At 43.3% G+C, this 26,155-nt stretch overlaps 1 protein-coding gene across 1 annotated transcript in view; it reads right to left on the minus strand.

The window, feature by feature from the left end:
• kcnh5b (potassium voltage-gated channel, subfamily H (eag-related), member 5b) overlaps nucleotides 1-26,155 on the minus strand; it is an 89,933-nt gene that overhangs the window by 48,584 nt on the left and 15,194 nt on the right. Inside the window, exons 3-6 of the mRNA XM_031828918.1 lie at nucleotides 16,259-16,365; nucleotides 15,979-16,128; nucleotides 13,613-13,749; nucleotides 8,025-8,417 (exon numbers count right to left, since the gene is read on the minus strand). Of these exons, the coding sequence (XP_031684778.1) occupies nucleotides 8,025-8,417; nucleotides 13,613-13,749; nucleotides 15,979-16,128; nucleotides 16,259-16,365 (787 nt within the window). The remainder of the gene's footprint in view (nucleotides 1-8,024; nucleotides 8,418-13,612; nucleotides 13,750-15,978; nucleotides 16,129-16,258; nucleotides 16,366-26,155) is intronic.

A 26,155-nucleotide genomic window follows, 5' to 3' on the forward strand; every position in this document is an offset into this window, starting at 1 on the left:
CTGGGCTTTGACTAGGCCATTTCAAGACATTTAAATGTTTCCCCTTAAACCACTCAAGTGCTGCTTTAGCAGTATAATTAGGGTCATTGTCCTGCTGGAAGGTGAATCTCCGTCCCAGTCTCAAATCTCTGGAAGACAAACTGTTTTCCCTCAAGAATTCCCCTTTATTTAGTGCCTTCCATCATTCCTTCAATTCTGACCAGTTTCCCAGTCCCTGCCGATGAAAAACGTGGTGTTCTCGGGGTGGTGTTCCTGGGGTGATGAGAGATGTTGGGTTTGCGCCAGACATAGTGTTTTTCTTGATGGACAAAAAGCTACATTTTAGTCTAATCTGACTGGAGTACCTTCTTCCATATGTGTGGGGAGTCTCCCACATGCCTTTTGGCGAACACCACGCTTGTTTTCTTATTCTTTTCTTTAAGCAATGGCTTTTTTTCTGGCCACTCTTCCGTAAAGCCCAGCTCTGTGGAGTGTACGGCTTAAAGTGGTCCTATGGACAGATACTCCAATCTCTGCTGTGGAGCTTTGCAGCTCCTTCAGGGTTATCTTTGGTCTCTTTGTTGCCTCTGATTAATACCTTCCTTGCCTGGTCCAGGAGATATGGTGGGCGGCCCCCTCTTGGCAGGTTTGTTGTGGTGCCATATTCTTTCCATTTTTTAATAATGTATTTAATTGTGCTCCGTGGGATGTTCGAAGTTTCAGATATTTTTTTATAACCCAACCCTGATCTGTACTTCTCCACAACTTTCAGAACAGATGTATATATACTGAGATCATATGACAGATCATGTGACACTTCAATTGCACACAAGTGGACTTTATTTAACTAATTATGTGACTTCTGAAGGTTGCACCAGATCTTATTTAGGGGCTTCATGCCAAAGGGGGTGAATACATATGCACGCAGCACTTTCCTTTTTTTTTTAACAAGTTATTTTTTAAATTTCACTTCACCAATTTGGACTATTTTGTGTATGTCCATTACATGAAATTCAAATAAAAATCCATTTAAGTTACAGGTTGTAATGCAACAAAATAGGAAAAATGCCAAGGGGGATGAATACTTTTGCAAGACACCGTGTCTTCAGGATTTTTAAAATTCTCCCGTGACCACATTTTCATATCAGGCGACCACACATGGGGTTGCGATCCCTAGCTTGCGAACTGCGGTGCTTAGATAATCCTTACCCAAACCCCCACAGCCCTAAGTACTCGGCTAATGCTTACCCATACCCCCACAGCCAGCCTTAGCGCTAGGCTAATGCTTACCCATACCCCCACAGCCAGCCTTAGTGCTAGGCTAATGCTAATCCACAACCTCCACAGCCAGCTTGAGTGGGTGCTAATAATGCTAAACCAAGCCTCCACAGTGCTGAGGGCGAGGCTCCCCTGGGCCTGTCAGATTGTTTTTGTTCATTGCAACATGCATGGCACATAAAAAGGTCACGCTGGATTAGCCAGTGCTGGCATGGCCCCTGCAGACAGGAAAAATGCGTCTGAGTGCACTTTACTGGGGCTCTGTGCCAGCAGGTAGCAGCCCAGACTACAGGGGGCTGCCTGCCCCCTCCTCCTCTCCAAGCCCACTCCTCCCCTCTATGACCTCAGGGAACCTCAGCAGTCATCAGCACACTGAAAAGAAACCTTGTGAATGTGATGCCTTGTACACAAGCGGGATTCTGTGTGTAAAATATCTGGATGTCGATTCTTCTGTTGTGTTCTATGACATCTTAAAGCATCCCCCTCACTATAGTGTACATCATGGGTCCCCAATTACATTCAGCTGTGGACCGATCTTTTCTTGAGCAGATGGTCAGGGGGCTGGAATATAGTTAGAAATCATTTGTACACTGCACATTGAACGCAAGAAGTCCAAACATATTTCATATTTGACAAAAACATAATCATTGGAAACCTTGATTACATTTGCATACGATCACATATGTCTCTCTATTTATGCGTTGGAATACTTTAGGGCTGGGAATTGCCAGGTTCTTCACAACACAATATTAACATGATACTTAGGTGCCGATACGAAATGTTTGCGATTTGATAATGTGATTTCTTTGCGGTTCCAAACATATCGCTCACCATATGTCTGCTGCAGAGGAACAAGAGAGATCCCTGAGAAGTGTTTTGATCAGTCATGGAAATAAATGTGCTGAAAACAAATTGCTTCACTATTTAAATAGAAGATGGAGAACAAGCTATGAACGAAAAATACTGCCGTTTTGGTGCAGGTACTGCCGAATAGTTCAAAACTAATATTGCAGTCTATCGTCAAAACTAATATTGCGATATGTAACTGGATTGATTTTTCCGCCATCAGTAGAATATATGATTTCCTGGTGATTTGAGTCTTTTATGTGCAACAATAAATGTTGCTCTGAAAACTTGGGTGGACAAATAAATGAACACTTGGGGAACACTAGCGTACAGCGAATAAAACTCAACATGTATCAAAGCACCTGCAGCAACTAAAGACATTTCAATGTGTAGCAAAGCACTTGGTATTCTGCATAGCACCTGATTTAAAATCAACTATAAAGCCACAATGTTGAAAGGCAAAAACTGTCATCACAATGTAAACCTCCAGAGAAAAAAGGGCAAAATAACAACCCAGACATAAAATACAATTATCCTTATTATCTCTTCCTGTTTGACATCTCTTTGTCTTTCCCTGTCATTCTTTCTCTCACCTCTCACTCTCTAGTTCCTCTATTATATTTGATATGTTCTCTCTCTCTACACTGCATGATTCAGAGTGACGGGAGGTCTTGGGAACACACTACAATACACTGTGCACATTGGTCACCACACCCGGGCTGTACATTACCCTTTTCCCTCAATATGAGCTCACATCTTGACACAGAGACAAATCATCACTTTGAGTTTTGTGGTTGTGCATTTGAATCCTATTGATTTCCTATCAGCCCCTCATGGCTGCTCTTGCCCCTCCCCATCTGTGAGCAAGTGGACCTCACAGCCACATCCCAGCAGGAGCTCTCAGAAACTATCAGGCCCACCTGAGAAAACCCACAGAGACACACAAACCTGAACTAACATACAGCAGGAGAACATTAACCTACTGCATCCTGAACAGACACCAATACAAGACATAGTTCACGCCTTCACACTAGCTTCAAATAACAGCAGGGAACCAGTTCTCTTATTCTAGAAACCTGGGCACATCAGCCATCAATACAGAAAACATGTATTTTATATAACCTACAGTCAATGTTCCCTCTAAGCTGCTCACACAGCTCCCCTCAGACTGCTGCTGCACAGACTCAATATCAGCCCGGGCAGAGAAGCACGAGATTGAACTTCACTCAACTTCTAGAGTTTTCCCCTTTAGTTAACACTATCAACATTTCGCTCTGCTGTGGGAATTGTGCTCGAATCAACGCAATATTTGTCACTTTCAATGTAGCATAACGAAACAAAATAAACTATCCAAGACTTGGTATGGAAAACGAAGTGTGAAATAGATTTTACTGTAGGCAGAGCACATTGGAGTAGGATTCTATTGCATTGACATGCACAACTCCGGCCTGTACTCTAAACAGACCGGTGCACCGTAACCAATCAGAGCTGCAGTAGGCCAATAGCCATTGGCATATGTGGAATTGAACTGTGTTTTAGGCTACAGTATGAGTGGTCATGAGTAGATGTGCTTGTTTTGAGATCAAAGTGCATGTAGCCACGTGTGCACAATTATTCTTATTCTTTGCTAGTTAGTGAGTTATTAGCCCAGTTATAGCAACACTGGGGGAGTGGTTTCCTCCAACAAGAGCCCAAAATGTTTGCCTTTCTAGCCATCTTTGAGAAGTGAGTCAGGTAAAGAGCTTATTTAAGTCTTAAAGGGGAAGTGTTGTGTTTTGAGATGGTCTTGAATAAGCTAAGTAGCCAATAGGCATATAAGTAGCCAGAGGGTAGCATAATTTGTCTGATTCTCTGTAATAATGGCATGGGAATAATAATACATTTTATTTTGTAAAGTGGTTTCTTGCATCAAACAACACAACATTTTCAGTTACATCCTTATCTGAAGGACAAGTGGAGTATGGCAAGCCAAAACCTTCACCGCAGCCAACGTGAGTAAAACATTTAAACGTGTTAAACCTCGCAAGGCTGCCGGCCCAGACGGCATCCCTAGCTGCATCCTCAGAGCATGCACTGATTAGCTGTCTGGTGTGTTTACGGACATATTCAATCAATCCTTATCCCAGTCTGCTGTTCCTACATGCTTCAAGAGGGACACCATTGTTCCTGTTCCCAAGAAAGCTAAGGCAACTGAGCTAAACGACTATCGCCCCATAGCACTCACTTCTGTCATCATGAAGTGCTTTGAGAGACTAGTCAAGGATCATATCACCCCCACCCCCACCCTACCTGACACCCTAGACCCACTCCAATTTGCTTACAGCCCCAATAGGTCCACAGATGACGCAATCGCAATCACACTGCCCTAACCCATCTGGACAAAAGGAATTTCTATGTAAGAAGGCTGTTCATCAACTACAGCTCAGCATTTAACACCATAGTACCCTCCAAACTCGTCATTAAGCTCGAGACCCTGGGTCTCGACCCCGCCCTGCACTTTCTGACTGGATGCCCCCAGGTGGAGAGGAAACAACATCTCCACCCCGCTGATCCTCAACACTGGGGCCCCACAAGGGTGCGTTCTTAGCCCTCTCCTGTACTCCCTGCTCACCCATGACCCATGACTGCATGGCCATGCACACCTCCAACTCAATCATCAAGTGTGGTGTCAGGAAAATAACCTCACAAGCAAACAAGCAAATGTCAACAAAACAAAGTAGATGAAACGGCAGAGGGAGCACCCCCCTATCCACATCGATGGTACAGTAGTGGAAAAGATGGGAAGTTTTAAACTCCTCGGCGTACATATCACGGACAAACTGAAATGGTCCACCCACACAAACAGTGTGATGAAGAAGGCCCAACAGCGCCTCTTCAACCTCAGGAGGCTGAAGAAATTTGTCTTGTCACCAAAAACACTCACAAACTTTTATAGATGCACAATCGAGAGCATCTTGTCGGGCTGTATCACCACCTGGTACGGCAACTGCTCCGCCCACAACCCCAAGGCTATCCAGAGCACAACACATCACCGGGGGAAAACTACCTGCTCTCCAGGACACCTACACCACCCGATGTCACAGGAAGGCCAAAAAGATCATCAAGGACAACAACCACCTGAGCCACTGCCTGTTCACCCCGCTATCATCCAGAAGGCGAGGTCAGTACAGGTGCATCAAAGCTGGGACCGAGAGACTGAAAAACAGCTTCTATCTCAAGGCCATCAGACTGTTAAACAGCCATTACTAACATTGAATGTCTGCTGCCAACATACTGACTCAAATCTCTAGCCACTTTAATAATAAAAAATTGGATGTAATAAATGTATCACTAGTCCCTTTAAACAATACCACTTTATATAATGTTTACATACCCTACATTACTCATCTCATATGTATATGCTGTACTCTATACCATCTACTGCATCTTGCCTATGCCGTTCGGCCATCGCTCATCCATATATTTATATGTACATATTCTAATTCATTCCTTTACACTTGTGTGTAAAAGGTAGTCGCTGTGAAATTGTTAGATTACTTGTAGATATTACTGCATGGTCGGAACTAGAAGCACAAGCATTTCGCTACGCTCGCATTAACATCTGCTAACCATGTGTAAGTGACCAATAAAATGTGATTTGATTTGAAGCCCTGCATGTTTTTTTCTAAAGTCTCATGGAATGTAGGCCTACATTGAACACCACACATTGGCTCCTACTGTAGGCTGAACGATGGAACAGCTGTTTTCATGTTAAAATGTTATAGGATGCATTTTCTCAAATGTTTTATGGTAGGCCACTCTGGTATGCCTACATTATGATAAAGTAGCCACATTAGCCTACTTGGCCACTGTTAAAACAGTAACTTAAAACGGGTACAGCCTCAGTATTCACAGTAAACACGCGCCGGAAGTTGCACAGAATATTCAAGTTGGTGCTCAGCAGACCTGAAATTTACTCAGTGCTGAACAAATTTGAGGGAACATTGCCTACAGTATACATAACCTATTTAAACATGTATTTTTTATAACCTACACAGCAAAGTACAGTATCATTGACCTGGATACACAAATACACACTCACTCACTCTCTCCTCACTCACTCCCCCCCCCTTGGGTTGTGCCGTGGCGGAGATCTTTGTGGGCTATACTCGGCCTTGTCTCAGGATGGTAAGTTGGTGGTTGAAGATATCCCTCTAGTGGTGTGGGGGCTGTGCTTTGGCAAAGAGGGTGGGGTTATATCCTTCATGTTAGGCCCTGTCCGGGGGTGTCCTCAGATGGGTCCACAGTGTCTCCTGACCCCTCCTGTCTCAGCATCTAGGGTCAGTTTGTTATATCTGGAGTACTTCTCCTGTCCTATTCGGTGTCCTGTGTGAATTTAAGTGTGCTCTCTTTCTCTCTCTCGGAGGACCTGAGCCCTAGGACCATGTCTCAGGACTACCTGACATGATGACTCCTTGCTGTCCCCAGTCCACCTGGCCGTGCTGCTGCTCCAGTTTCAACTGTTCTGCCTTATTATTATTGGACCATGCTGGTCATTTATGAACATTTGAACATCTTGGCCATGTTCTGTTATAATCTCCACCCGGCACAGCCAGAAGAGGACTGGCCACCCCACATAGCCTGGTTCCTCTCTAGGTTTCTTCCTAGGTTTTGGCCTTTCTAGGGAGTTTTTCCTAACCACCGTGCTACTAATGAAATGACAGTGATGGAGCACCTATGATTGAACTCTAGAAAAGCAGTAACACAGTCCATAAGTTTTTCTGTTTAAAATCCAATTAATTGTGTTCTGTATGATTGGGTTGAAGGAGTATTGATAATTGCTTCTCCTGGAGGACTGAAAATCGTCTAGAGCTCATCAGGCAAAGTGGTTTTGACAGAAGCCCACATTTCTGGATTTCAGAGCCGACATAAGAAGCAACTGTTAGAAGTACAACTGACAAATACCTACAACTTAGACACTTCATAGAGGGTCAGAAGAAAGTTGATAAACTACGTTTTCAAATGACTGAAGTTGAGAAACTATTTAAAGAATCCTACCGTTCGGAGAGGTTTAATCTCCATATATATTATATTTTATTGAACAGAAGTGCCTCATCCTATGCTGCGTTGAGACATGTTTGGGAGAGAGACATTGGACATGCATTTGGTGAGGAAGAATGAGCTTCTATCTGCAAAAGGGTCTACCCCAAATGCATACGAGCTAAATTTCCCATTTTTTCATAGAACCTACTTTACACCTGTCCTCCTTCACAGAATGTATTCCAATGCAACACATTTCTGTTTCAAATGTAAACAGGATACTGGCACCTTCATGTGCGTTTTTTGGTACTGTAGCATAATCCAGTCTAATTGGAATGATATTCACTTACACATACAGAATATCTTGGGTAGATAATTAGCTTTTTCACCAAAGTTATATTTGCTCTATTTTGATTGTAACGTCATGTTTGACCCTGACTCTGAACATCTGTTCAATACCCTTGTTTACTTAGCCAAAAAATGTATATTGTTATTATGGTCCACACCTGAAGTACCATCTGCGAGAATGTGGCTTTCAAGCTTCTGCTATCCAAGCTCTAGAGAAATGTACATTTGATTTACACCAGAGGTCTGATACATTTTGGAAAATTTGGTCTCCATTGTTGTCCTATGTAGAAAACCTCCCATAAATGCCCGTGTTATAATTGTAATGTTTGTATATATTGTTTTCTCTCCATTTTATGACTGCCTTTTTGTATAATGTTTTGCTGTATCCTTATTTATTCCTTTCATTGTACTTAGTCATTACACTTTGTTTGGTTGTCTATGTAACCCCTATTAAAAGAAAATAACATTCTAATAAAAAGATCATTCCAAAAAAGAAATACAATTTCAAAGATCCTAAACCATCACCACCCCTTCCCCGAGCCATTCTACCGTACCTCATCCACATTCTCAAAGGCATTGATGATGTCATAGGGCAGGCAGGACAGCAGGTCGATGACGAACCAGGTCTTCAGGTAGTTCATCCTGATCAGCTTGGGGTCTGAGATGACCTCCCCACCGGGCCCCACAAAGGTGGTGTGGAAGTTGAGTACGATGTCCACCAGGAAGATGACATCCACCACACTGTCCAGCACCAGCCACACGATGTTGTTCTGCTTGGTCTTGAAGGACACGTTGTAGGGCACCATGATGGCCGTGTAGAAGGTGAGGACGAGGATGACCCAGTCCCAGGTGGTCTTGAAGGTGCAGTAGTGGAGGATGATGTGAGGGGGAGTCTTAGGAGCCTCCTGTTTGTACTGGGGGAGGATGTCTGAGCCTAGCTGGAGAACCTGAGCGCACACAGAGGGATGGAGAGAGAGAGAGAAAGAGAGAGAGAGAGAGAGAGAAAGAAAGGGACTGACAGTTATAGGAGGAGGAGACACTTTCCATGTTAAAGTTGATTGTTCATATCTCATACAGACTATATCAGGAATGGGGCTTCCTGACTCCATGTTATAAAAGCGGGTTGGGTGCTCGCTGAGAAGATAAACAGAGGCTACAATTCTCATCTAATCCTCATCATCAGATGTGCCAATCAAACAGGCCTCAGTCAAGACCAGAAGCGCTGTGCAAAATGAGAACTTCAATTAAGCACACAAAAACCTTCTCAGAGAAATAGCAGCACATCTGACATTCCGCATACTCAATATGAGACGTCAGATGCTCTTCAGATGAATCACCTGCCTAATCTATTGAATGTTCCCCAGATATTACAAACCCACTCAGACATCTTGTTATTGGTTATGTAAATGAGAAGAGATAGTAAAACTCATCCTTCTTTACTGAGGTTTGATTTAGTCTTACCTCTCTGTCTGAGAGAGACCGGTAGGGGTAAGCAAATCACAAAATCCAAATCACAATCCCCTTTGCATGAATTGACAGTAAGTATAATTTCATGTTGATACATTTAATTCGGAAACTATTCAGGCCCCTTTACTTTTTCCAGTTTTTTCCCTCAATCTACACACAATACCCCATAATGACAAACAAAAACACGTTTTTAGAAATGTTTGCCACTGAAATATCACATTTACATGAGTATTCAGACCCTTTACTCAGTACTTTGTTGAAGCACCTTTGACAGCCATTACAGGGTTGAGTATTCTTGGGTATGACGCTACAAGCTTGGCACACCTGTATTTGGGGAGTTTCTCCCATTCATCTCTGCAGATCCTCTCAAGCTCTGTCAAGGTTGGATGGGGAGCGTTGCTGCACAGCTATTTTCAGGTGTCTCCAGAGATGTTAGATCGGGTTCAAGTTCGGGCTCTGGCTGGGCCACTCAAGGACATTCAGAGACTTTCCCACTTGTCCATTGTCTTGGCTGTGTGCTTAGGGTTTTGTCCTGTTGGAAGGTGAACCTTCGACCCAGTCTGAGGTACTGAGCGCTCTGGAGCAGGTTTCATTCAAGGAACTTTCTGTACTTTGCTCTGTTTCTCGCATCTACATCACCGACTGCTTGACATGAACAACACCACCATTCTTGTCAAAAAGGTGCAACAGCGTCTCTACTTCCTGAGGCGGCTGCAGAAATTCGGCATGCCACCCCGGTTCCTCTCCAAATACTACCGCTGCACCATTGAGAGAGTCCTGACCAGTTCCATCACGGCCTGGTACGGAAATTACTCCGTCCATGACCGCAAGGCCCAGCACATCACTTGGATCGTGCTCTCACCCATCCAGGACATTTACTCAAAACAGTGCCTGAGGAAGGCCCACAGCATTATCAAGATCCCCCACACCCCAGTCATGAGCTGTTCATTTCCTTACCATCTGGCAGATAGTATTGGAGCATGAGGTCTGATGTGAACCGGCTCAGAGACCGTTTCTATCTACAAACCCTCAGACTGCGGAACACCCTTCACTGGACTGACCAGCTGCTCTGTCAAGGTTGGATGGGGAGCGTTGCTGCACAGCTATTTTCAGGTGTCTCCAGAGATGTTAGATCGGGTTCAAGTTCGGGCTCTGGCTGGGCCACTCAAGGACATTCAGAGACTTTCCCACTTGTCCATTGTCTTGGCTGTGTGCTTAGGGTTTTGTCCTGTTGGAAGGTGAACCTTCGACCCAGTCTGAGGTACTGAGCGCTCTGGAGCAGGTTTCATTCAAGGAACTTTCTGTACTTTGCTCTGTTTCTCTTTCTCTCGATCCTGACTAGTTTCTCAGTCCCTGCTACCTCCCTGACCAAGGCCCTTCTCCCCGGATTGCTCAGTTTGGCCAGCTCTAGGAAGAGTCTTGGTGGTTCCAAATTTCTTCCATTTAAGAATGATGGAGGCCGCTGTGTCCTTGGGGACCTTCAATGCTGCATAAATGTGTTGGTACCCTTCCCCAGATCTGTGCCTCAACACAATCCTGTTTCGGAGCTCTACGGACAATTCCTTCAACCTCATGGCTTGGTTTTTGCTCTGACATGCACTGTCAACTATGGGACCTTATACAGACAGGTGTGTGCCTTTCCAAATCATGTCCAATCAACTGATTTGACCACATATGGACTCAATTCAAGTTGTAGAAACATCTCAAGGATGTTTCTACAACATCTCAAATGATCAATGGAAACAGGATGCACATGAGCTCAATTTCAAGTCTCATAGAAAAGGGTCTGAATACTTGTATAAATAAGGTATTTCAGTTCGTTTTTTTTATACATTTGCTGAAAGTTCTAAATACCTGTTTTCACTTTGTCATTATGGTGTATAGTGTGTAGATTTATTTTTTAAATCAATTTTAGAATAGGCCTGTAACATAAGAAAATGTGGAAAAAGTCAAGGGGTCTGAATACTTTCCGAATGCACTGTAGATGTTGTTCATCGGTACTTACCAAAGGGGCAGGATTGAAAATCCAACACTAAGGTTTATGTCAAATAATCCACTGCCCTGAAACATCAATAGATGACTCAGGACAGTTAGACAGCCAGGTAAGGTCACTTAGCTAGGGAAAAGATAAGGTAAAGTGAACATGGCTCGTCCCAAAACAAGTCGTCTGAGTTTCCAGCAGACGGAGACAGTGAAAGTGCTCGCGGCACACTGCCTCCGTCTCACTGCTATGCATGCAATATTAATGATGCCCAGTACAGCCGCAGCCCACAGCGAACTGTACAAGATCATTAGCCAGCAAGAATCCTCTCATCCGGAAGCAGTCTTTATTGTCGCGGGCGACAGAGGACAGAGAAGGCAGACTCAGTGCTGCAGGACCGTTTTGAGAATAGTGATTGGAATATGTTCAAAGATTCACCCACCCAGGACTCATCCATCAGCATTGAGGAATATACATTGTCAGTCACAGGCTTCATTAGTAAATGTGTTGATGATGTTGTACCCACAATAACAATCCGGACATACCCTAACCAAAAACCCTGGATGAACATAGATATCCGTACCTTGCTGGGAGCCCATACTGCAGGATTAAACTTGAATTGATGTTTAACATCTCAGACTCGCAATGCATGTGGCAAGGACTACAGACTATCACAGACTACAAAGGCAAATCCAGCCCACCGAGCCTCCCTCCCAGACAAGCTTAACACATTCTATGCTCGCTTCGAGGCAGACAATACCGAGCCATCCAGGAACAATCTTGCTGATCCGGACAACCAGGTGCTTTCGCTTTCCAAGGCTGACGAGGAAAACTCTCAAAAGAGTAAATACTCACGAAGTTGCCGGCCCAGATGGCATCCCTGTCCACGTCCTCAGAGTGTGTGCTGACCAGCTGTCTTCTCTGACATCTTTAACCTGTACCTGTCCCAGGCTGTAGTCTCCACCAACTTCAAGGAGACCACCATCACCCCAGTGCCCAAGAAAAATAAGGTGACATGCCCAAATGACTATCATGCCTTCACACTCACCCCGGTCATCATGAAGTGCTTTGAGAAGCTGGTCATGACCCACATCAAGGCCAGCATGCAGGCACACTGGACCCATGCCAATTTTCCTACCACTCCAACAGATTCACGGAAGATGCCATTTCCATCACTACTCAAACGGCCGTAACACATCTGAGAATGCTGTTCATTGACTACAGTCTAGCATTCAAGACTATTGCTCGCTCCAAGCTCGACACCAAGCTCAGAGCCCTGGGTCTGGACACCAGCCTATGCAACTGAATTCTGGACTTCCTGACAACAGGCTGTGAGGATTGGCAACAACACCTTCTCTACACTGACTCTTAACACAGGGGTCCCCCAGGGGTGTTTCCTCAACTTTCTGCTGTACTCCCTTTTCGACCACGACTGTGGCTTTGCACGACACCAACTCCATCATCAAGTTTCCTGACGACAGCTTAGTTGTAGGCCTGACAACCAATAATAACAAGTCAGCCTATAGGGAGGAGGTAAGTGAACTGGCATTGTGGGGCCAGGACAACAAACTCTCTCTCAATGTCAGCAAAACAAAGGAGTTGATTGTCAACGGGACTGCAGTAGAGAGACTTAAGTCCCTTAGCATCTACATCACCGACTGCTTGACATGAACAACACCACCATTCTTGTCAAAAAGGTGCAACAGCGTCTCTACTTCCTGAGGCGGCTGCAGAAATTCGGCATGCCACCCCGGTTCCTCTCCAAATACTACCGCTGCACCATTGAGAGAGTCCTGACCAGTTCCATCACGGCCTGGTACGGAAATTACTCCGTCCATGACCGCAAGGCCCAGCACATCACTTGGATCGTGCTCTCACCCATCCAGGACATTTACTCAAAACAGTGCCTGAGGAAGGCCCACAGCATTATCAAGATCCCCCACACCCCAGTCATGAGCTGTTCACTTCCTTACCATCTGGCAGATAGTATTGGAGCATGAGGTCTGATGCCAACCGGCTCAGAGACCGTTTCTATCTACAAACCCTCAGACTGCGGAACACCCTTCACTGGACTGACCAGCTGCTCTTTTCCGCACCTTAGCACACACACACACACGCACTCACTCACTCACGCACACACCCACACAGATATCCACACATCCACTCATATACATTTATGCTTCACACACATCACAACTGCTGCCAACAAACTTATTATAATAGCTAAATACTTCACAATTTAAACACTTGACCTGCAATCCTCCCTTCTTCAAAACACATGTAAATATTGGACTATAAATTGTGCCTTCTTATGTTATACTTATGGTGTATAGGAAGAGTATCCCGTACATACGGCTAATAAAACCTGAACGTACAGTATGTATGGGGAGGTGTGTGTTTGTATGTGTGTACAGTCAAACATTAGGTCAATCAATTTTCTACCTAAAAGTCCTCTCTTGTATCTGCTCTTCTGTTTGTTATAAAATAAAATAAAAAGTTTTGTCCATCTCTGTTTTTCTCTCTGTTTAGCCCCTGTATGTTAATAGTCTTAATAGTCTGTCCTCTCTCTCTGCATTAGGCCCAGGACCTGAATGTGATGGAAGAGGTGATCAGGATGATGATTGTCTGTCTAACTCCCTACACCACAACCCTAACCTGGTTTACTCCCAGCTCTACATGTGACACAGCACTTACCTCTGCCAGACGGGACTGCTTGGGTTGGCTGACCTCATGGCTGCTCATAGGAGTGAGCTGCTGTGGTGTGGTATGGTGGCTGGTGTTGCGGTTATTATGTGTCAGTGCCCGTGTCAGCCGTGCAAACTTGCTCCATCCTGCAGACATAAAAAACAATGACACATTTAGCACAGCTTGGTCATGTGGAAAGGGCACATAAATTATATACACTTTGAGAAACACTGAAAGCATACGCTATTAACCATACATTAATACATGACTTCATCTAAAGATGACTTTATCTTGTTGTAAAACCAGCAGCTATGGATTCAAAATCACAGTGATGATGTAGGCACTAGGCATGCACAGCAAAGTTCTGGGTCTTCTGAAGCTCAATTGGTAGAGCATGGCACTTGCAACACCAGGATAGTGGGTTTGAATCCGTGGACCCAGTATGCACGCATGACTGTAAGTTGCTTTGGATAAAAGTGTCTGCTAAATGGCATATATTATAACTACAGCCCCACTCTCACGCTGGCTGTATAAACCATAATAATGTGAAGACTGTACAGGATGAAATATAAGATCAGTCAAACCCTTTCAGGTGCCATTACCACAGAGAGAAACAGCGATTTGAAATAGTCCTCAGCTCCAGGGTCTCTAACCTCATATCCTCTTTCACTTCCTTTCAAAAGTAGGTTATTTCAGCTATTTTTCCCAAAGGGCAGCAAGGTGAAAGGAGACCAGTGGCAGAGACCCACACAGGCCACAGCGGCAGCCTACTCACAATGGCACTGCAACAGATACAACTGACCTCCCCTCGGATGAAGAGAGTGTTAGGAGTTGTGTAACTCATTGTATACCGCCAGGGCAAAGCAGCACTCTACACCGACCATGTAAAGAGCCCCCAATCTTTACTGTAATAGCCCAAAAGAGCCTTGTAAAACAGGCTAATGTGCATTCTGCTAGCCCTTGAGAAAACAAAAAGAAAACAACCCGACCAGAAGAACCTAATACAATGTGGCGAAGTTAAAAATAGCAAGAACCAAATCCAAGCATCACCCCCGAACAAACTGCATATGATGATCAAATAATTTCTGCTCAAATACAGTCAGAGTACCCCCTCGAATCCTTTAGCTCCAGTGGCTGCTGAATTGTTGCCACCAATGCAAGAACTATGAGATAGTCGTTGGCTCAATGACTGGAAGTCAATGGGAACAGCTAGCATGTCATTGCTCTAACACTAGTAGCAACCCCCCCCCCAATCCTAGGGGAAACACTGACAGTGAATACTTAACACTTTTGAATTCAAAGCGTGGACGAATATGTGTGGAAAGGCTAATCAGTCTAGATGGAGTCTCTCCTCCTCAACTGATGTGAATGGGTGTTGAGCTGTGGGAGCAGCTTGAGCTATAGCATGAGCAGGTTGTGTTTCTATAGTGTCAGCATTCAGCTTCCATACCCTTCAGACCCATGTCTCCATGTCTGCCATCCCATAACACTGAACACTGCGACAGTCCACACTACAGCTCTGCTCTGGGTCCACTCCTAATCAGTGACCCCTTGACAAGGTCTGGACACACAGCAGTCATTCTATGGTAAGGTCATCACAAGCAATTAGAGGACAGATACTAATAATCTCCTAATAAAATACAAAATATAAACGGATTAGAGTAACGTTAAGTGGAACCGCGGGCACTGTATGCGGTGCTCATTTCACCCCGGAGGATTTCAATGGCTTCATTGTGAGTAGTTTACATACTGAACTTTTAATGTTAAATTGTAAATTGAGATTGTATGATTTTATTTGTAAAATGTATGAATGGAATGTATACATGTAAATGGACTCATTTTTTTGGGGGGGACTAACTTGACTAAAAACGACAACAACAATAGAAGTTGCATGTCCTGTAAAATGTTCAACAAAATGTCACCTTTTGACAATATCCCTAACTGTCATGGTATTGTTTCTGGTCAACCTGCTCCCAACATTAACAGCATGTAAAGCCCATATTAATCATCATGTGTTGATCATCATGTGTTAGTCATCTTCCAATCCCATGAGCTTGGTTTTCCCAGCAGTCACCTCTCTGACGAGGCATGGTGATGGGGAGTCTGCACCGCGCGGGGGGTGGGGGGGGGGTCCCTCAGGGGTACAGCATTCTTCTTGTCAAAGGGCAAACACACCCACTTAACACTGCTAAAAACAGAACCCAGGGCAAAGTCCTGACAACGTGCATCACTCATCTAGGAGGAGAGGGTAAAAACACCCACATCTTCTGTAGGTTCTGCCCACAACAATCACAAGACCTTTTTATTTCCAGTAATTCATAGACTGGCTCTTCAGAACAAGCAAACAGCCACAGTTCAGCATGATCGAGACTTACCCGAAGTGGACTCGTCCTTACCCGAAGTGGACTCGTCCTCGATGGGCTGCTTGAAGACAGTGATGTCTTTGAAGGTGCACAGGAAGAGAACCACTTTGTCATTCTCATTCCTGATGGGGGCCACCTGCATATAGAACCACACTGGCGCCCCTGCAGACAGAATGGATTCGTTACAATGTAGTAGTAACAGTTGCTTTTCTCATAAGGTGCATTTTGTTTACATTTTCCTTTTTATACAATAGAATAGAATATACAGTACATATACAATGTGAACACTCACTGTTCTTCCTGTATAGCAAGACCTCAAAGCAGTTGGACTCATAATTATCAAATGTCTCTCTGACTTTGTCTCTTGTCTTCTTGTCCGTCAGCTCTCCATACATAAAACTGGAAGAAAAGTGACGAATAAAATCAAAACGATTAGTCATTTGATCCTAACCACAGGTCTATACGCCAGATGTCATAAGGCATCAATGATGACAGTTATTAATCAATTAATGATCTAACTCATAAAAGCTCTCCTCCTCTTCATAGGCTCTGAATGTTCTTCCTAATAGTGGTGTGGGATCAGTTAAGAAAATGACTGTGCCTGCTCCTGTGGTTCCTGAGCTTAACACCAACCACTAGTCTACCCTTCCCTGATCAAGGCTGAGTTTAGATAGCCTGAGGTTAAAGGCTAGGATGCATTAGTTTTTACTCACCAGAGTAACATCAAAGTGTGGTCAAACACTTAGTAACTTATTTGTAGTCATGATCTGGTTACCTATAACTACAAACATAGTTCTGTTTAGCATTTTTACATACAGTTGAAGTCGGAAGTTTACATACACCTTAGTCAAGTACATTTAAACTCAGTTTTTCACAATTTCTGACATTTAATCCTAGTAAAAATACCCTGTTTTAGGTCACCACTTTATTTAAAAAATGTGAAATGTCAGAATAATAGTAGAGAGAATGATTTATTTCAGCTTTTATTTCTTTCATCACATTCCCAGTGGGTCAGAAGTTTGCATACACTCAATTAGTATTTGGTAGCATTGCCTTCAAATTGTTTAACTTGGGTCAAACGCTTCGGGTAGCCTTCCACAAGCTTCCCACAATAAGTTGGGTGAATTTTGGACCATTCCTCCTGACAGAGCTGGTGTAACTGAGTCAGGTTTGTAGGCCTCCTTGCTCACACACGCTTTTTCATTTCTGCCCACAAATTTTCTATGGGATTGAGGTCAGGGCTTTGTGATGGCCACGCCAATACCTTGACTTTGTTATCGTTATGCCATTTTTCCACAAATTCGGAAGCATGCTTGGGGTCATTGTCCATTTGGAAGACCCATTTGTGACCAAGCTTTAACTTCCTGACTGTTGTCTTGTGAAGTTGCTTCAATATATCCACATAATTTTCTCTCCTCATGATGCCATCTATTTTGTGAAGTGCACCAGTCCCTCCTGCAGCAAAGCACCCCCACAACATGATGCTGCCACCCCCGTGCTTCACGACTAAAGTGCGTTCATCTCTAGAAGACCCGAATGCGTCTCCTTCCTGAGCGGTATGACGGCTGCGTGGTCCCATGGTGTTTATACTTGCGTACTATTATTTGTACAGATGAACGTGGTACTGTCAGACGTTTGGAAATTGCTCCCAAGGATGAACCAGACTTGTGGAGGTCTACAATTTTGTTTCTGAGTTCTTGGCTGATTTCTTTTGATTTTCCCATGATGTCAAGCAAGGAGGCACTGAGATTGAAGGTGGGCTTTGAAATACATCCACAGGTTCACCTCTAATTGACTCAAATTATGCTAATGAGTCTATCAGAAGCTTCTAAAGCCATGACATTATTTTCTGAATTTTCCACGCTCTTTAAAGGCACAGTCAACTTAGTGTATGTAAACTTCTGACCCACTGGAATTGTGATACAGTGAATTATAAGTGAAATAATCTGTCTGTAAACAATTGTTGGAAAAATTACTTATGTCATGCACAAAGTAGATGTCCTAACCGACTTGCCAAGACTATAGTTTGTTAACAAGAAATTTGTGGAGTGGTTGAAAAACGAGTTTTAAATGACTCCAACCTAAGTGTATGGAAACTTCTGAACTATCCACAATGTACTATTTGTCAACGTCATATGGACAACCGGTGCTACTTAGCTAGTTCCAGCAGGCGAACGTTAGCTACTGGCCATGCTAGCATGTAACTGGAATGTGTCATAAAGGCACACAGGTGGCATTTGTAATGCCACATACAAAATGCATTGGTGAGTCATCATCTTATATGTCTGCCCTAGTTACTTTGGATTTGATATGTTGTTTTGTCTTCTCATATGTCACATTTATAGTTCTCACCTCACGTCATGACCAGGCAGTTATTGTGAAACAGCTGTCAATACAATTGATTAGAATAAAAGCTGAGGAAGAGGAAGATGATGTGATCATTGGGTGAGTAGTGACGTGCATATTGTAAATTGTGAACACAACTTGGTTGGCCCTACAGCCTCCTTAAAAATGTCTGCCATTCTAATAAGGTCTGACATGTATTTTATTCACTCTCAGGGAGCCTGAAGCTTCAGCCAGTCTGGATGAGGAAATACTTGTTATGTCTTCCAGTCCCAACTGATGAAGCTTTTCCAAGTCTGTGTTGGGTGTGGAGACTCCAGGGACTAAGTCAACAGCCAGACGAACAGCGCTCAACATCACGCAGATCTGCAGTTCGCGCAACCATGTGAGAGAATGATCCAGCCAGCCTATGATTGGGAGGGTGCCAGCAGGCAATCTTCTCCTTTTTGCTGACATTTTGGTGTCAAGTTGTATGCTGACCAATGTCCTCCGAATGCTTTGCATGATGGGAGTGGCCACCATTCATCGCAGCACATTCTTCTGTCACCAGCATAGCCACCTTGAGCCAGCAGTCTTCAAGACATGGGATGTCGAGCAGAGTGGCACCATCGAAATCCTCAAAGAAATGGGTGGAGATCTGTTCTTGGCAGCATATGGAGTGATTATCACTCCGGGACTGTCTGGCCACTCTACAAAGTTTGGGACATTCACTGCTGTTGAAAAGAGAGTCAACAAGATCCTGAATATATAAATTGTTAAAACCTCTTAGCGCACACATCCCACTATCAGGATCAATAGACAACATTCGGTGAAGCTGGAGCGTGCCAAATTCAAATGACAAAATTGTAATATTAAACATTCATAAACATACAATTGTCTTACATCATTTAAAAGCTTAACCTCTTGTTAATTCAACTGCGTTATCAGATTTGAATAAGGCTTTACGGCGAAAGCACACCATGCGATTATCTGAGGACAGCACCCCACATTAAAATACTTTTTCAAATCAGCACAGGCGTCACAAAATCCCAAAAAGCAATAAAATAAATCACTCACCTTTGAAGATCTTCCTCTGTTTGCAATCCCAAGTGTCCCAGCTACACAATGAATGGTTGTTCTGTTCGATAAAGTCCTTCTTTCTATCCCAAAAATATCTGTTTAGTTGGCGTGCTTGATTCAGTAATCCACTCGTTCAACATGCATACAAACGAATCCAAAAAGTTACCAGTAAAGTTCGTCCAAACAAGTCAAACGATGTTTCTAATTAATCCTCAGGTACTCTAATATCTAAATAAACGATCAAATTTAAGATGGAGAATAGTATGTTCAATAGGGAAGATGAATAACGAAGAGCGCGCACCTCATTCACACACGCAACAAGACTACTTTTCTAATGAGAGACACCTTGGGAAAAACTACAACTACTCGTTCGTTTAAAAAAAAACAAGCCTGAAACCCTTTCTAAAGACTGTTGACATCTAGTGGAAGCCATAGGAACTGCAATCTGGGAGCTATTTGTTTGTATATCCCATAGACTAGCATTGAAATGGCATGTGACCTCAAAAAAGATTCCTCTGGTTTTCGCCTGCCATATCAGTTATGTTATACTCACAGACATTATTTTAACAGTTTTAGAAACTTCAGATGGTTTTCTATCCAATGCTATCAATTATATGCATATCCTAGATTCTGGGCCTGAGTAACAGACAGTTTACTTTGGGCACGTCGTTCATCCGAACTTCCGAACACTGCCCCCTAGCCCTAAGAGGTTTTAATCTAATACATTTACAGTGCATTCGGAAAGTATTCAGACCCCTTGACTTTTTCCACATTTTTCTACGTTACAGCCTTATTCTAAAATGTATTACATATTTTTTCCCCTTCATCAATCTACCCCATAATGGCAAAGCGAAAACACGTTTTTAGACACATTTACAAATCTATTAAAAAACAGAAATACCTTATTTACATACGTATTTAACTTCTTGGTGACAGAGGGCAGTATTTTCACGTCCGGAGGAAATGCATGCCCAAATTCAACTGCCTGCTTCTCATCCCCAGAAGATAAGATATGCATGTTATTGGTAGATTTGGATAGGAAACACTCTGAAGTTTCTAAAACTGTTTTAATCATGTCTGTGAGTATAACAGAACTTATTTAACAGGCAAAACCCAGAGGGCAAACCATTCAGAATATATTTTTTTAGGTCACTTTTCAATGGATTTTCATTGGGAATTCAGATTTCTAAGGGACCTTCTTGCAGTTCCTATCACTTCCACAGAATGTCAACAGTTTTTAGAAATTGGTTGAGGTTTTTCCTTTGTGTAATGAAGAAGTACGGCCATCTTGAACGAGGGTCACGTGAAGTGTACTGTTAGAGGCGCGTGACCAGAAAGCATGCTACAGTTTGTTTTACTCCTGTATTGAACACAGATCATCCCGTCTTCAATTTTATCAATTATTTACATATAAAAATAGGCTTCGGGACAAAAAGAGACTTCGGGACAAGTCTCTGAATACCCAAGAAGACACAAGGCTGTAATCAATGCCAATGGTGCTTCATCAAAGTACTGAGTACTGTAAATGTCATATTTCAGTTTTTTTATTTGTAATACATTTGCAAACATTTCTAAACCTGTTTTTGCTTTGTCATTATAGGGTATTGTGTGTAGATTAATGAGGGGGAAAAAACAATGTAATCCATTTTCCAATAGGGCTGTAACGTAACAAAATGTGGAAAAAGTCAAGGGGTCTGAATACTTTCCGAATGCACCGTATGTTGTCTATTGTTATACTGTAAAATCATGCAACAATTTGTTACATTGATGTGTCAAATCTGATTTGCTTAATTACATTGTGCATTTAAGTACATTTATTTTTTGTTTGTATCTAAGAGCAATGAGGTGAAGAGTGCCACGTGGTGTGATCTGGAGGAGTTGAAGAGGACTAAGCAGTGCTGAGCTGGTGGTTGGAACCCTCATCACTGACCCAAAGAGACAGATCGTTAAATGGATCTGGGAGAACATGCCAGATACAAAGCATCGCTTTGATATTTGGCTAAATGTAAGAAATATTTAACTTTGTGTCATTATACTGTATAAGTGGGTATGACTATTCTACTCATCCATGTGTACATTTGTATTACCCATTTTCTGCTGTGATTAGCTCTACACAAGAAAATTGACACCACTCGAGAGGGTGTGCTGATGTTGGGCAGTGGAGGAACTCCACTATCAACCACCCCTACTGGTCATATGACTCCTGAAGAAAGCAGGGAAATGATTGTGCCAAAATGGAAATGTTACACTGTACCACATACAGCCAATCTTACAATATAATAGTTCATTCCATTGTTTGTGTCTCTCAGTTGGAACCCAACTTTTGGGTTGGTGCTCTCATGGAATTATTTTCCTTTTTGTTTTAGATCTTGCAGTCTTTTTTTCTTTTTTTAACCTTTATTTAACTAGGCAAGTCAGTTAAGAACAAATTCTTATTAGTATGATGGCCTAGGAACAGTGCCTTGTTCAGGGGCAGAATGACAGATTTGTACCTTGTCAGCTTGGGGATTCGATCTTGCAACTTTTCGGTTACTAGTCCAACGCTCTAACCACTAGTCTACCTGCCGCCCCAGACTTGCATTACAATGAGAACAGCGGACGGATGCAGGCAGTGAGAAAAGACAACCTGCTGAGGTACTCCCTCTCCTTCCCAAGGGCCAAGAATTTTGGATATACAATTAGGCCAATGAAGACCAAAACCACCTAAGTCAAATTATATAAATGTTGAAATGCCTGTTATTATTTGTGTCTTTACAGACTATGCTGCCAAAATAGTGAAAGCTGTGGTTTGTCCCCCCCTACTCCCGGAGGACGAGTCAGACACCAGGATCCTGAAATCACCTCCACCACTCTGTAGCCAGTTTCAGCATCCCACGAAGGACCAGGCAATGAGGGATTATATAATGGGCTTTTTCTACATGCGGGTGGCTCTCCTCGTGCCTCAGCTTCTCCAGCCTGCTCTGGAATGACTTGAGACAGTACTCATGCAGCAAGTATTGTTGTTATCTCATTGCTAAAATACGGTGTCGTAATATTTGTATATTAAGGGAGTTTATACAATTTTAAAAACTTTACAATACATTCACAGATTTCACAACACACTATGTGCCCTCTGGCCCCTACTCCACCACTATCACATATCTACAGTACTAAATCCATGTGTATAGTACATATGCTATCATGTGTGTGTCTATGTTTGTGTTGCTTCACAGTCCCCTCTGTTCCATAAGGTGTTTTTTAAAATCAAATTTTACTGCTTGCATCAGTTACTTGATGTGGAGTTGATTCAAAGTCTAAATGTTTGAGTAACTTCGGAATTATTTCTTTAATATATTTTTTTCTGTCTTTCTCCCTGTCTCTTTCTCTAGGAACCTGATTACCACCTCAGTCCAACATCAGCCTTCTAATGTCACGCTGCCATCAACACACCTGCATCTAGCCCTAAGCTGATTTCTGCTGCGCCACTCGGGAGCCCCAAGTGGGGGGCACTTGAAGCTTGTGTAGGGCATGTTCTCCTCATTTTGTGAACCTATTTCTTATCCCATTGACTGCACACGGTTGTACCGCCCCAGATAGCTCCAAATCTAGCTGATCAACTGCCTGTGTCTGAACTTTCTAAAAAATAAAGGGAAACTTTATTACTATTGGTAGGGGGAGTGGTGTAACATTATTTGATTGCATTCAATTGAGGATTTTATTTAAAGATTAGCTAACTCGTGTTGAGTATGGACTCGGTGTCAGCATGCATCCTGGGTGTGGTCCTGCCGATAGGAATTGTAGGCTGTGAGCAGCACATTCAAGTAGATTGTGGGGAAGTCAGAATGTTGCATTATACCACCCACTAGTAGTAACGAAATAAGTGATATTATAGGGTGTATTCTCAGTAGCAAACTAGCAAGCCATATTACCAATCAACATTCCCTACACGTGGAGCCGCATCGCGCACGACAAGTTCAGCACCAACGAGCTCTCTGTGCCATGCTTCTGGGTCAAATCGAAATGGGAAAGTAATCCCTGCCTCAGCTGCCTGCTCTGCCACCACCTCATCTTCATCAGATTTTCCAAAATGGTCAGGCCCAGGGGAAACATAGTTTCTGCTATGCTCGGAGTCGCTGCTTTTGTAAGACATCTTGACATTTCATATCTGGTGAAAGTTTCCTCTGCAGGGATATGCTAGCTGGCAAGACTAGTTAGCTGGCTAAAAAGCTAGCTAGACTTATCACACCAGAAGTGCCTCTCTCTCGCTGGCTCTCTCTTTGTTTTGTAGCTAACTCAGCCTACAGTCCTTGCCATGATGGGCCACAGCCATCAATATGTAAGTCTCCACTCTGTCTTAGCTTTTTTTGTTTTGTTTAATCTGTTGGCGGGTTTTGTTTTATTCATGTTCTGTGGGTTAATGCCTGTGCTCGCTGGTCTTCATTTTTATAATGGTTTCTGGCTGGCTAGTTTGCTGGCTAAGATAACGTTAACTGCATATACAGTTCTGTAGAGAAGCGTCAAATGAACACATCCTGGCCAGATGTCAACCACAATAACAATACACAAGGATTCCATCTCTTCACTGGCCAAAGGAAGATGGAGGGCCACTCACAGCAAGCTCACAGCGGGAGTCGGCCTTCTCTTTTGCTCATCTCACACCTATAGCAAAGATGTTTATAACTAACCCAAGAAAGACCACAGCCTGTCGTTTCCAATAGGAACAAATTGGTCATAGTGGGCAGAACAAGCAATGAGGGGGGCCAAGCACGAGCTAGCGAGATCCTATTGGCACGTTCTAGCATTTATTTGCATATTTCCGTAGGGAACACCTACTCTGAAGTGCACGTGTGCAATAACAAAAATTGCCCTGGTACTCCTTCTAAACAAGCAATTTATGGAAACTTTGGCAAAGAGTAAAAATTCTACAAAACGTAGTCCACTCTGTTCATAACAGATTCTACTTTTGGGAACAGAAGACTGTATTGAGATCATCGATGAGAACATTTGCAGAATGTCAGCCAAAATCCATATAGTTCCCTCTTCTCCAACTGCCAGCCACTAGGCTTCTTCTCACCACCATATTTGGTAGTGAGTGGAAACGACAAGCGGATGCTTCACATTTATACATCTGGTGAAATATCTGTCTCATTGTTCTATCTGTGCCTCTAGTCTTCATCAAAGCTTCTACTATCAGCAACAGGGGTGGCAGGTTTGTACCAAAGGGAACTCCAACTTTTGCTGGAGACATGGACAGAGCAGGATTCTGATGAAGAGTTTTGATGATGATGACTTAGCCAAGGGACTTCTGCACAATACACTGCGACAAAATTGCCTCAACCTCTCTTATTTCCTCAAGCAAACAGCGTAAACGGACTGAAAATGACATGGTTCAATGTGTTGAGAGGGGGGGGGGGTTGCGTTATTTGTAACTTATATTGTACATAATGTTTCTGCAACCGTATCTACGGCAAGAAAAGAGCTTCTGGATATCAGGACAGCGATCACTCACCTCAGATTAGACAAAGATTTTTTCAACAACAAGCAAGACTCACATGATATTCTCCAAACACCCGGCAGGGCCGACATCCCAGTTATTCGCAAGAGGAAGCGACGCCGGTACAGAGGATGAAGAGCCGGATGCCTCGTCCGTACACGCAGAAGGCGAGTAGGAAAGCTGCCTGTACCGTCAATATTACTTGCCAACGTGCAATCATTGGACAATAAATTAGACGAGGTACGATCACGAATATCCTACCAACAGGGCATCAAAAACTGTAATGTCCTATGTTTCACGGAATTGTGGCTGAATGACGACATGGATATTCAGCTAGCGGGATATATGCTGCCCCAGCAGGATAGAACAGCACACTCCGGTAAGACGAGGGGGGGCGGTCTGTGCATATTTGTAAACAACAGCTGGTCCATGAAATCTAAGGAAGTCTCTAGATTTTGCTTGCCTGAAGTAGAGTATATTGTGAAAAATTGCAGGCTGTTTATTTACCACCACAAACAGATGCTGGCACTAAGACCACACTCAGTCAGCTGTATAAGGAAATAAGCAAAGGAAATCACTCACCCAGAGGCGGCGCTCCTAGTGGCTGGAGACTTTAGTGCAGGTAAACTTAAATCAGTTCTACCAAATCTCTATCAACATGTTAAATGTGCAACCAAAAAATTATAGATCACCTGTACTCCACACACAGAGACACCTACAAAGCTCTCCCTCGCCCTTCATTTGGTAAATCCGACCACAACTCTATCCTCCTGATTCCTGCTTAAAAGCAAAAATGTAAGCAGGAAGCACCAGTGACTGGGTCTATAAAAAAGTGGTCAGATGAAGCAGATGCTAAACTACAGGACTGTTGCTATCACAGACTGGAACATGTTCCAGGATTCTTCCGATGACATTGAGGAATACACCACATAAGTCACTGGCTTTATCAATAAGTGCATCGAGGACGTCGTCCTCACAGTGAATGTACGTACATACCCCAACCAGAAGCCATGGATTACAGGCAACGTTGGCACTGAGCTAAAGGGTAGAGCTGCCGCTTTCAAGGTGCTGGACTCTAACCCGGAAGCTTATAAGAAATCCTGCTATGCCCTGCGACAAACCATCAAACACGCAAAGCGTCAATACAGGGCTAAGATTGAATCATACTACACCAGCTCCGACGCTCGTCTTATGTGACAGGGCTTGCAAACTATTACAGACTACAAAGGGAAGCAAAGCCGCGAGCTGCCCAGCTCGCTTCGAGGCAAGCAACACTGAGGCATGCATGAGAGCATCAGCTGTTCCGGACGACTG

Source organism: Oncorhynchus kisutch, linkage group LG7, assembly GCF_002021735.2.
Source record: "Oncorhynchus kisutch isolate 150728-3 linkage group LG7, Okis_V2, whole genome shotgun sequence".
Taxonomy (NCBI): domain Eukaryota; kingdom Metazoa; phylum Chordata; class Actinopteri; order Salmoniformes; family Salmonidae; genus Oncorhynchus; species Oncorhynchus kisutch.